The sequence below is a fragment of the Thunnus albacares genome, chromosome 3 (genome assembly GCF_914725855.1).
Source record: "Thunnus albacares chromosome 3, fThuAlb1.1, whole genome shotgun sequence".
NCBI classification, from domain to species: domain Eukaryota; kingdom Metazoa; phylum Chordata; class Actinopteri; order Scombriformes; family Scombridae; genus Thunnus; species Thunnus albacares.
Window position 1 is genome coordinate 7,656,534 of NC_058108.1, and position 12,780 is coordinate 7,669,313.

Genomic DNA, 12,780 nt, shown 5'->3' on the forward strand with positions numbered 1-12,780 from the left:
TCATTACATTTCATTCCAGTGATTCAAAAGAGCATTGAGTTATCCGGAGGTAAATCTTCCCTGCATGGCTGGCTTCAGTTCCGTCATCAATTTCAAAAATGACAAAGAATACAAACACAGCTGTATCAATTTAGACATTTATAACAAGAGTATTCTCACAGAAATATTCACAAAAGTGAGAAAAGCTGTAATGGCATTCTCAGAAGAGCCACACGCACAATACTCAAAATAAAACAACATGCCTCAAGAACAGGGATTTACCCACACATCTCAGAACAAGAACAAGTCACTCATATTTTAAAAATGTAAAATGCTAACAAGGTCAGATGATGTTTACATACTGTAGTACGTGTAATACGTTTTATAAAGTTTTTTTTAAAATATGTGAAACAAACACATTTTCCACTGAAACGTTTTTTTCTCCTCCCAAACATATCTGGCAGTCGTTAATTCTCCAAAGTACTTTCCAGTGTTAAGGCAGCAGAAAGACCAGCTCAAAAACATTTAGAAGGCTACACAGCAAACGTGCCAAAGCATGCAAATAAAACCAAAAAGTTTGTTCAACACACACAAAAGCGAAAACACACACACACGTGCTAATAAATAAAATATTATTTTTTGAGAAAAGGAGTCAGCCTTCTGTGCAGTCTTCTCTCTACCTGCCAGCTGCTGGTTCAGCGTCTGGACTTGGCGTACACGGAGCTGTACGCGCTGTCCACTTTGGGACAGAAGCGCTTAGTGTGAGCTTTGGCCCCTGTGGCCCCGCAAAGTGGACACACATACTGCCGCAAGTAGGGACACAAAACTTCTCCGGCCTGGTTCTTCAGCCAGTGGGATCCATACACCAAATCAGACTCCCCGTTGTGTTTGCAGAAACTGCAGAACATGCGCTGAGATGATGGAGGTGACGCAGGCGGCTCAGGTGTTTTGAAACGGGTAGTCTTCTTGCGGTCCTTTGGCCCCCGGGCGCTCGCTGGTCTTGACACTGGCTTTAAATCCTCAGCAGAACAAGCATGTAGTGCGTCCCACAGGCCATCAGCTGGCTGCTTATGAGCAAAATAGCCTGGTGGTTTGGGTTCAACAGAGAGATCTGGCGCACAGTCTGCCCCGAGGTCGCCGCTTTGACTAAGTGCGTTAATGCGCACGGACCCCAAAGCCTCACAAACATCATCAGATTCTGGTTGCGGAGCACTGGAGGCTGGCACTGAGGACTTGGTATCGGTGTTCCGGCGCAGCATCTCTCGGATTGCATCCGACAGTCCCATGTAGTCTCTCCAGGGCTGGAAACTTTTGCTATCCGACTCCATGAAGCGCGGCAGATGACAATAGAGTCCCCAAACCATATCGTTCATTCTAGCTCCTTTAGTCTTTTGTTTTTTTCTTGTCTGCCAGACTCCGTCGGGCCGATGATCGAGTTGTTGACTTTGCAATAAAGTAAAATACAACAGAGCACGGCGTTACGCGCGCGTAAAGAACCTCTGATTGGTAATTGAGTACAAGGTGTGAACGAGGCACCTGCTTCACCATGCCAGCAGCCAATCACATGAGCTCATGCACTACACGTGCAGGTCAGGTCACTTCTTACAATTTTAAAACACATTAAAAGCAATGTTGTTTAATACTCGTGTTGTTAACTATAGTTTGGAATGTCATGTGTGTATTTCAGTGCAAAATGTAATTTAATTCATATGACAGTAACAATAATGACTGTAATTTACCTTCAGATGATGTGACAGATGGTGATGTTGACGACAGATACCACTTTCACTGAGCATATGGATTTAATTTGTCTTCCATCTATAGACAAATTAGAATAAAAGCTTGAATGAATTAGTGGAGGAACATAATAAATAATAAACTGTAAGTCATGACGGATCACTGAATGGATTGATGAGTTTGAAAATGATGTGAATCATATGCAATGGTCTTCACAGTAACCACATCACAAATGAACACATATAGACAATTTTGGATTAACATAGACAACAACCCACCATCATCAAAACACTAAATAAAGGAATATCAGGTAGAAAAATACTTGGGCTTGTGGTGGACACTTCACTTAGACACACTTCACTCATTTGTCTGTTACACTACTGTGCCCACTGTATAGCCCTTATCAGTATGTCTGTCCTGTCAGTGAGCAGATAAGCTGTGCTGCTCACAATGTTTTGTTTGTATACGTGGAGCTCAGTTTTGCTCATGCTGATAATTTGCTTGTGAGTTGTGACTGTGAATGCTCCTGTACATGAGCATGCCTTTCATAGATTTGAAGAACCTGGGGTGCCTCTGACTTATCCAGAGTTTTTGTCTTGTGCTCGCTTGTTTGGTCATCATTCAGACGCAGTAGGAGTGGATTCAAACTGAGTGAGTCAGATTTGTATCTGAGCCTGCCAGTGTCGTGTTTCAGCTTCTCAGAAAGATGAATGAAATCCATCATATAAAAATATACTGTGCTAGAAAGGCTAGTGGGTCAGGAATAAGTAGAAAATGTCAGTTTTGATTAAATAAGCATTGATCACTAAATATAGTAAAATGGTATTATGCAAAATACATGTTTTGTTAAGAAAGGTTAAATATTAACCAGTAACACCTGATTTCATCAAATGCACCTTTAACTAATTTGCATAGAAGCTACAAATGGGTGCATGAAGAAAGCAGTCAGTTATCATATAGCCACAATAACCTACTGTATATAAATTATTAGGCCAACCAAAGTTATGACAAATTTAATATACTACATTTAAATCTCCTGGTTTAAATAACTTTCCTGGTTTGAACATAAATAAATAATACATGGACAATATGTCAAGCAAATACAGTTTGTAAGATGGTGATTGCATGTTATATTCTGCTCTACTCGGTCACAACAAGTACTATGTAAAAAAACATGACTTAGGAACTATTTTTAGCCAGAGGATAAATTACCCAACAGTAGTCATAATAAGACAGCTTATTTATTGGCAGTATTAGTTCATAACAAGCCAAAAATCAATTTTATTGTATTTAATAGCATCACGTCAAAGTGGGAAAATAAAAGCAGATAAAAATAGTCTATTACTTAAACCAAAAACAAACAAACAGGAAGATCGTTTTTAATCACCATCTATCATCAAAAATGGTATTAAAATGACCAGTCCAAGTGTGGAGCTTGAGGTGGGTGCACCATCCTGTCTGTTCCGACACCCCATGTCTCTGACTGGTGATCACCATCTCTGACAGAGGGAGGAATGAGAGATGGCAAAGTAACAGTGGTAATGGAGAGAACATAAAATCAAAGTTAGTTTTAAAAGAACATTAACAAAAGTGCAAACTGAGCTTTACATGGAGCCAGATTTGAATCACCAGAGTATTTGTTTGTTTTCTCAGAGCCACACAGAGACTTTACTCGTTAAATTAGTGCAGATAGTCAGGGATGAGAGATTTGATGGAAACCAGTCCCATAAGGGCCAATCAAATAACATCTGAGCAGCTAGTTTGAACCTTTGAAAATTCATGTATGAACACAGGTAAAGAGCGCTCATTTTTTTTGCTTATGTATACTGCTATCAAAATTGGATGTACAAACACCTGCTATAAAATCTGGTCTTGACTAACCGACAGTTGTATGACAGGTTGAGGGCAGAGTAGAGCTCAGGAGTGCTGGGGGTTTGAACTCTGACTCCTCCTTGATGTAATCCTGAAACAGCAGCGGGCCCTGACTCAGTAGACGATGGAGTAATGGGAAGACAGCCAGAGATGTTGTTGGGCCCCAAACCTGAGAAATCTGGAGTCAAATACACACGCTGTGTCTAGGGATTTTGGAGTGAAATAACTGCAAGAGACCTTCATACTCACTGAGGGCAGTGCTCTCTTGTCTGTTGCTGCTTTGTGCTTCTTTATCAAATTGAGGTGAGTCACATAGATACTGCTGCTTCAGGAGAAAAGCCTTCTGTTGCTCAAAATCACGACGCTGTAGACACACAAAAACCCCACATAATTTACAAAGTAATAAGCAGCGTTTTAAACCAGAATGATCTGCTCTTGTGCATGAGGAAACTTCCGCAAATGTATAATACACTTTTCGCTCTTAGACAGTGAATTCCTCACATATTTTGACTCTAACTCACATCCCCCAGCTTTATCTTATTACTCAACATTTGTTTTATCTCTCCAGCATTTTCAACTCACACCATATCACAAAATGATTCAGGCAGTGGTCGTATTATGCTTTAAAAAGACAACAGTCTGCCTTATTTTCTTCTCACCTCATGGCTCAGTCGTATTGCAGCATCAGTGAAGGACTGCCTCTCCCTTTCAAAAGTCCGCCTCTGATGATCGAGCTCTGCCCAGCGCACCTGAAGACGCTCCCACTCTTCCAAAAAATAGGAATCAGCCAGCTCAGAGGGGACAGGTGATGCGACGCTATCCTACAGACAGAAACCAAGGAGAGTATTTAAGTCCAACAGTAGCAATAAATCACTATGAGAGAGAGTGTGTGTAATAAAGAATCATACCTGCAGCAGTTGCTGTTGTAGTTTGACAAGCTGTTGACTCGCCTTCAGTTCGGTTTCTAGTTGAGCCAGAAGCTTGTCATGGTCAGTACCAACAGTGTGGCCTACACACAAACAACAAAGATCATATTCATTACACTGATGTTTCTCAAACATAACAGAAGGAAGCAAAAACAGGAAGACTTTGTCTGGGAAGTTGAAGGCAAACCTACAAAGTTTAATCTTTTTTTTTAGTAAATGGTGAAAGAGAACATATCAAATAGTCGCTTTAAAGATTATTCAATGGGGATTTTTACCTTCAGATAAGACGTCACCCAGTCTCCTCTGCACCAGTTTCCAACTCTGAACCACACCTCCTGTCACATGGTCACCAAGCGCCACCTCAGCTTCATCCAACCTTTTGTCTTCATTTTGGGCCTCATCCTCAACATCCACAGTGTCTGACAAGGTCTTAAAAAAAAAAAAAAAAAAAAAGGTTAGACTGGTTTGTTATGTAGAGTACATACATTAACTTTCAACACTGAGAGTTCATTCAACCTTGGAATCAGTACTGATCTATTTTCACAACATTCCTCAGCAGATGTTTGCTCAGAAGTTGACGTTTTCCATTTTTGCCATTTTTCAGGACACTTTAAGGACTTCTTATCCAAGGTGGTGTTCAATGAATGAATGAATGAATGAATGAATGAATGAATGTTTAAATTAACTTTCTAGCTCCAGATCAGCTTCTAAATGGACCTTGTATATTGTTTTGTTAATTGCATTTTCCAAGGGCAAGAATGAACTTTTAATCTAAATTTTAGGCCAACATAACCTAAAAGTCCTTAAATTGCTTAAAACAGCTGAAACTGCTTATATTTTCATATATGATCAAATGCTCCAGAACAGCTGTCCTTTTTAAAGTCATCCTTTTTTGTTCACTTAGTATTTGGCAAATGTCTCTTAGGTCCACAGACTGATGCCAGTTATTGACCAGCACAGGAAAAGACTCTTCTTTCCTCACCTGCTCCATGTCGACTCTGAGTGCATGGAGTAAAGTGGTGAGGCTGTGGCGCAGCTTCATCGCCTCTCTGAGCTCTGCTTCTCTGCGCTCCAACATCAGACGTAGTGTTGCCTCCTCTCTCCTACAAGGTGGAGAGAGCGACTAAAGATCAGAAAGAGGCAGAGGGCGCATTTGTAAGCAGACAGTGCATGACAACAGCCGCCTTACTTTGCACTAGGCCTGAATGATTTGCTTGGCTGTTCTCTTTTGCCTCGAACTCCAGGTGGAAAGTTCAGCACCTCGATGGCTGGATAGAAAAATGCAAGGTGGTAAATGTTGAGTGTTGTCAGTATGTGAGAGAGGCAAATACGGGACAGAGTGAGTCTCACAGGGTCCTTTCTCTCTGTGTCTGTCAGTCAGCTGTGACAGCCGCTCCTTCAGTCTGTTGCTGTGCTGCTCTCGACGCCTCAGCTCTGCGTCCTGCTGGTTACATCGCAGCTGCAGGCGGGTGCACTGGAAAGAGGGTAGAGAGGATTTTCAGGAGGAGGAGAAATAGTGTAAAGGTATTCAGATAGTTATATATTCCGCAATATGCGCCTCACTTTGGCCCGTTCACATCTCAGCATGTCCTGAAGCCTGGCCACATGCTCATCACTTTCTTTGAGTTGCTCCTACAAGATAAGATTTTTTTTTCACAGAATTAGAAGCACTAATCATTTACTTGAGTCGTTTAATTTTTACTCACCCTAAGTGAGTCTCTTTGGTCCCTGTGCTCCTCCCTGTCAGCCCACCAGGAGGCGCTGTGAGAGAGCTCAGTCAGAGGGTTGGGGCTGGGGTCCCTCAGCAGAAAGGAGTCTGTAGTAGAGCACAGGAGCCAGGAGAAAGAAGGCCACTTAAAGACAGGATGACAGTGGTGATCAGAGGAAAAGGAAGATGAGACTGTGAGTGTGAATGTATATATTTTATTTATTATTCTGTTTGAAGCAGTGTGGCCCTTTGGCTCATGTATCAGGTAAAATACAGACACTATTACCTGAGTACTCCTGGCGTCTTCCAGCCCTCCTCTGACCAAACCTGGAAGACATCTGGGCGCCACTTTCACATTTTATCAACAAACGGACATTTTACTCACATGCAAATGTAACTGGTGTGCAACAGGTTCAACACAATAGGTGCACTCATTTCCAGGATAACATGCCTCTTTGACGCCTTTAAAAATTACAAACATGGATGACCCCTCACATGTCTGTTACCTTACCTGAGCAGTTCACTTTCCTCAGACAGACGCTGCCTCTTATACTTCCAGGTGATGGCACTTCTGCTAATTACCAGCGACAATGAGCGTGCAGCCGCACATTGTTTTTGAGTCAAACTGCTTTCTACCAAACTTTTACTTGGTTTTGATATGGTTAACTTCATTTATTTAAGAGTTTGTGGACTCAATTCAAAGTAACATCTATGATGGGAGTTCATAAATTGGATGGATGTTCATAATCCCAAACACAATGAGATTTAAACGCTCAGCTGATGTAGGTTTAGATCGGTATTTCTTGTTCCAAATTTCTCACAATGTCATTATTGAGAGATCTGGCACCTGTCAGGTGAATTTGAGCATGGATTAATAAAGCAAACACACTGAGTGTTTTCATTAAAAATACTACAAATAACTATATAAAAGTCTTACAAATCTTCCAGGACCATGTGTGTTAAAAAAAACCACACATGTGATTTGGGTTTAGATCAGCATTTCTTGTCACACAGTTCTCATGTCATTATTAAGGCATCATCTGTCAAGTACTAATTGATGAATGGAGAAAATGTCACATAAATGATAGTTTTTTCATTAAAAATACTACAAACAGCAACACATAACACTTAGAAATCTTCCAGGACCCTGTGTGTAAAGTTAAAAAAAAAAAACCTCCCAAAGTTGACGAATTGTAATTTACATGAATCCATAGTTAGTGAATGGTTTTGCATGTCAGGTGTTATCCTGTAGATTTATGACAGTGTGGCCTGACGTTCACCATAATCACTATTTGTGAGTTACTAAACCATGATTTAAACAAATGAACTCTATCCAGCAGTTTGCATATTCTTGGAAATGTTGCCATATCTTTCAGTTTACAATGAAATCAAACCAAGAGGCTCCAGTACAACCTCTACGTAGCCTCTTCATTCAGTTGTTTTGGTAGCAACAACAAACTGAACCGTGTATGAATCATGTCTCAGAAACAATGTGTTAAAAACAGTCATACTTTCTTTTTTCTTATTCTATTTGCAGAAAAGATTGATACATATATATATATAAAAATCACATACAGCAATTCCTCAGTGTCCCAAAAAGAAGTTTAATTTCTAAAAGGTTGCCCACAGTAGCAAAGTTAAGAAAGATACAGGCTAACAGTAGTAAAAATTTTGGTTGATTGGAATATGATTCCAGTGTGGAAAACAATTAATGCAACAAGTCACTGCAGCATGATTCATTAAATACAAACAATATTTGGAACTTTTGAACAGAGATATTAAAGTTGGCTATTTTTTTTTCTAAACATTAAATCTGCTCCCAGGTTTCACTATCCAAATAGTGTAAGGCCTTGATGTGTGTTTTTTTTTTTTAAATTAAAGATAGTAACATATAGGCTAATAAAAGCAACCTTAACAGGCTGTTAAATATATACAGAAAATGGACGGGATGAAAGGTTATTCAACAATCACATGCCCTGCACTGATAGGGTTAAAGTCTGTACCATGTTGTTGTACCTCAGAATGGTAGAAACACCTTTACCATTGCCAGACAAATACATGAATGGTTTAAGACACTAATCAGTTAAGCTCAAAGGCTCTCAGTATGTCTGTTGGCCACATACACAGATAAGTCTTACTCTTATGTCTGTAGTGTTTTATGAAGACACACAATATGAAATACAGTGTGTATATAACACATGTTCTTATTCTTGAATGGCAACTGGTTTTTAATTAATGTTTGATTGATTCTCCACCTGCAGCACAAAACACAAGAGGAGGTTGCACTTTCAATAGCCAATCAAATGGGCTGAATTTCACTGACATAAACAGTAAATTGAGACCAGACATTTTTAGTGCTGGCTAAACCAAGAATGCCTTAATCATTAGTCATGTTAGTGTCAATAATAATTTCTGCCCATTTTTTTGAACATGTAGAGTTTGACCCTGCTTAAATGTAGGGCTGGGCAATATTATTATATTATATCGATATTATATCGATATTGTGATATGAGACTAGATATCGTCTTTGATTTTGGATATCGTAATATTGTGATATGGCATAAGTGTTGTCTTTTCCTGGTTTTAAAGGCTACATTACAGTAATTTTCTGAACTTACTAGACTGTTCTAGCTGTTCTATTATTTGACTTTATCCACTTATTCATTATATCCACATTACTAATGATTTATCAATAATTTCATTGTGTAAATATTCTGTGAGAGCACCAATAGTATATTGTTGCAATATCAATAGAGGTATTTGGTCAAACATATTGTGATACTTGATTTTGTCCATATCACCCAGCCCTACTTTAATGTAACAGATGGGAGTTATGATACCATTAGTTTTGGTAAACAAGTGGACCAATTCCCCTCCCGAACCCATCAGCCCCATGTCCCATCATCCCAAGAGGAGCTGCTGGCAGATCTACAGCGACATCAAGTAGAGGTGAAGACAGCCTTCGACGGATAAATACAGAAATCCTCCATGTTTCTTTCTGCTCTATGTAAAAAAGAGAGATAATAAGGAAACACTCATTAAAACCAAAATATAAAAAAGGCAGCTGTAAACCCACACAGGTATTATTCACTTGTTTTGCCTGATTAGACCTCTGCTCATGGGCGTTTACCAAGCCCCCAGGAACAGTGCCGGGCTTTGAAGCCAATTTGACATAGCAGCCAAACCGTGTAATTCCATCACGTGATGCTACTGGGCCAAAAAAGACTCTTTCCCATAGACTTACATTGAAAGAGATGTCTGTAGATCAGCAGATACATTTTTTTGAGCATCACAACCCCTCTGAAATGACTCGTTTCACTATCAAAATTTGATCCATTCAGTCTGATCATAGACTGAATACAGCGTTGGGCCCCACCTCCAAAGCTGTATCCAGTTCTCTTTATATATCCACGGCATGTACAGACTGAGCTTGAATGACATCTCCCTCACACTTTTTTTTAACTTTGTTGCACCTGTAAGGGCAGGACAACTTAGCAGGCCATATTTTTGGCATTTTTAATGAACCTGTACATAGTGGCTCACTGTCACAACTTACTGAAACACTTAAAGGACCAGTATGTAAGATTTAGTGGCATCTAGCAGTGAGGTTGCATATTGGAACCAACTGAATACCCCTGCCCTCACCCTCCCCTTCCAAGCGTGTAGGAGAACCCACAGTGGCCGCAAAACTCGTGAAAAACATGAAAGGCCCTCTCTAGAGTCAGTGTTTGGTTTGTCTGTTCAGGTCTACTGTAGAAACATGGCAGTGCAACATGGCAGTCTCCATGGAAGAGGATCCACTCCCTCTATAGATATAATGGCCTCAATCAAAAGAAAACACAACAATTTTTATTTTCATTGGATTATACACTAATTAAAACATACTTATGAATATTATATTCCATTTCTGCCAAGTCTGTTCCGCTAGATGCCACTAAATTCTACAAACTGCACCTTTAAATGCAACAGTGTCATGTTATCAGTAACACCTGTGCTTTTTACTGCTATTGACAAGTCAAACAACTGTTGTGAAAATGGCTTCGTCTTAATGGTACTTTGGTGACGTCACATAATTCCCTGCAATGCTCCCTCTAACGTCAACCTGAGCAGAAGTCCAATCAGCAATATAACTGAAAACACCTGTGTGGACCTTTAATATAGTAATGTTACACAGCAGTTACTATACTTTATAACAGGAGCACATCATCATAATGATATATATATATATATATACACACATATATAAAATAATGATATAATTTCTTATAATCATGGAATATTATAGGTGGATGCATTATTCATATTATATTTGAATTACCACAAATATATATATACATATATATATATATATACACACACACATATATACATACATATACATATACACATATATATGTAACAACATATTCTTTTTTTTTTTTTGTCTGTCCAACAGTCCAAAACTAGAAAATAAATCTCACATTTGAGAAGCTGTAACAATCCAGTGTTTGTCCTTTGAGCTTAAATTGAATTGATTAATTATCTATTAATCAACTTATTGTTTCAACTCTATTTCAAACTGAAGTATAATTCAAACTTATTCACATTTGCCTTTGGCTTCATGAGGTGGACAAGCATTTATATCAAAAATAAAGTACAGTAGAGAACAAATCATAGTAGAGCACAATAAATAGGCCTAAATAAAAAAATAAAAATAAATAAACTATCAGCTTTATTAGAGCCAAAACAATTAGTCAGTTATTACTAATTTGATCAACAGAAAATTAATCTGCAATTTATTTTATCGTTAATCATTCAACAAGCATTTTCACTGTTTTCTGACATTTTGTAGAGCAAACGATTATTCGGTTTATTGAGAAAATAATCAGCAGATTAACCAAATAAAAAACAAAACAAAAAAACAACAGCCCTACATTCAACCCAGTGTAAGCTGAATGTAAAGGTTTAATTATTTTTTTCCCTTGTGTAATTAATTGCACTAGTGCAGCTTAAGTTCCAAGCTGAAGCCTCCATGGAGGAAAAAGCAGGCCTACCTCAGAACAGGGAGCAGGACTTGGGGGGTCGGAAGGGATTATCACTGGAGGGGACCCCGACCAGGAGAGGGTCCTTGGAGGCATTTTGCAGACAGAAGTTTCTGAGATCAGCAGCAGCCTGGGACACCTGCAGAGCCAGACAAATGATGATGGCGTGTGTGAGAGAGAGCATAAACACAAAAACACGTACAGTAGATGTCATTCCCCAGCTGGCCTGCTGTCAAACTCTACCCAGCCGCACAATTACGCACTCATACTGACTAACTGACACTTTTTTTGCATACAATTTGCAAGCTACGGCACAATACAAATGGGTGGGTCTACTATGTAACTTTTTGAGAGATACTGTCCACCTGTTTTCTTCAGATAACCTACAGTAAGAGGTTAAGCTTTGATAAACTTGTCATTTCTCTCAACCCTTGGACACATAAAGTGGCGGCGATTTTCCCGAACAGAAATAATTTAGCTGACAGCCATTAAACACGGAAGAAACTTTAAACTGCGCGTTGTTTAATCAGTCAGAAACAGGTTTTAATGTCATGTATGTAACGTTGGTGAGCACTTTATTGGCGATATGATGTAAGAGTCCACTCCCTGTCATTTCTGCAACAGTTTGTCTCCGCCATTCAGCAGCAGGTTCGCTCAGTCTTCCGTGTTTGTGTGTCTGTGTTGAGGGGTTCGTACCTTGATCCTCCGGATACTGGCCTCTAACCGGAGCTGCTTCACGGCCCTCTGAGCGATGATTAAGTTGTTGCTGGCGTTGTTGTTGGACATGACGAAGGCTGTCGGAAAAGAAAAGTTACAGGCTGTTTTATGTAGGCGGCCACCACCGAGCGGAAATTGACCCCAACTGCTCAAAAAGCCTTTAACCCGAGTGGGAAACGTTGGCCCTCAAGTGCCCCGCCCCCTCCGGACCAGCAGGCCATTCTATTGGGCTTTGAGCCTGTCAATCAAAAAAAGTGCAGCAAAAGCCACGCCCCTGTGTACACTGCCTTTATTATGAGTTTGAGCAGAGCAGGAGAGCAGACTGTGACCTTCAGCTGGAGGGTGAACAACCACAACACCAATTTGGCTTTATTTTAATACATTACATGTGAGAGTGAATTTTGTGCTGGGATTAATTGCAAGATAATTCAATGTAGTGATGGAGGAACGCATACTGACAAGTGTCGTGGAAAAATCTTCAAATGGGCCAATAAAACTTCAGGTCACCCACAACTCAGTATTAAACTCAAAACTTATAAGAGCAAAACTCAAACAATACACTGGAAGCTGGTAGAGTTCAATGTGAATAGGTTTACTGTGCATAAAGAGATATAGAGCAAACCGAGGCCTCTATCCCGGGATAAAGAAAAACCTAATACAAAATCATTAAACCTCACATTACATACTTTTCATAACCCCTCCTCTTGTGGAGCTTATTTTCTAGACTTCACCTCATTTTTTAGTTATATTCAACCATCTGGTCATTATTTCTGAGTTCATAAGTGACCTTGATGCTTTCTTGCTAACTCACTGGGAACTG

The 12,780-nt window shown here is 39.6% G+C and overlaps 3 protein-coding genes across 7 annotated transcripts; all 3 read right to left on the reverse strand.

Moving 5' to 3' along the window:
- Nucleotides 1-125: 125 nt before the first annotated feature.
- nanos3 (nanos homolog 3) lies at nucleotides 126-1,503 on the reverse strand. The gene has a single exon (XM_044346103.1). It carries the CDS (start codon nucleotides 1,350-1,352, stop codon nucleotides 675-677), a length of 678 nt encoding a protein of 225 aa, XP_044202038.1. The 5' UTR covers nucleotides 1,353-1,503; the 3' UTR covers nucleotides 126-674.
- A 1,435-nt stretch (nucleotides 1,504-2,938) lies between these two features.
- Nucleotides 2,939-6,909, reverse strand: si:ch211-286b5.4 (afadin- and alpha-actinin-binding protein B). 4 transcript variants are annotated; one of them, XM_044346311.1, is made up of 13 exons: nucleotides 6,734-6,909; nucleotides 6,509-6,570; nucleotides 6,221-6,330; nucleotides 6,078-6,146; nucleotides 5,865-5,988; nucleotides 5,704-5,782; nucleotides 5,497-5,617; nucleotides 4,790-4,943; nucleotides 4,497-4,597; nucleotides 4,248-4,409; nucleotides 3,838-3,952; nucleotides 3,598-3,757; nucleotides 2,939-3,215 (listed from the first exon to the last, which is right to left on the reverse strand). In XM_044346311.1, exons 1-13 carry the CDS (start codon nucleotides 6,892-6,894, stop codon nucleotides 3,125-3,127), a joined length of 1,509 nt encoding a protein of 502 aa, XP_044202246.1. In that variant the 5' UTR covers nucleotides 6,895-6,909; the 3' UTR covers nucleotides 2,939-3,124. The 4 variants fall into 4 exon arrangements, with proteins under 4 accessions (XP_044202246.1, XP_044202244.1, XP_044202245.1 ...); XM_044346309.1 differs by having other exon boundaries at nucleotides 3,571-3,757; XM_044346310.1 differs by having other exon boundaries at nucleotides 3,598-3,766.
- Nucleotides 6,910-7,806: 897 nt separating this feature from the next.
- Nucleotides 7,807-12,128, reverse strand: si:ch211-286b5.5 (uncharacterized protein LOC100003596 homolog). 2 transcript variants are annotated; one of them, XM_044346314.1, is made up of 3 exons: nucleotides 11,940-12,128; nucleotides 11,256-11,382; nucleotides 7,807-9,220 (listed from the first exon to the last, which is right to left on the reverse strand). In XM_044346314.1, the coding sequence occupies exons 1-2, from the start codon at nucleotides 12,027-12,029 to the stop codon at nucleotides 11,257-11,259; spliced, it is 216 nt and encodes a 71-aa protein (XP_044202249.1). In that variant the 5' UTR covers nucleotides 12,030-12,128; the 3' UTR covers nucleotides 7,807-9,220; nucleotide 11,256. The 2 variants fall into 2 exon arrangements, with proteins under 2 accessions (XP_044202249.1, XP_044202248.1); XM_044346313.1 differs by having other exon boundaries at nucleotides 7,807-9,225.
- Nucleotides 12,129-12,780: the final 652 nt, after the last annotated feature.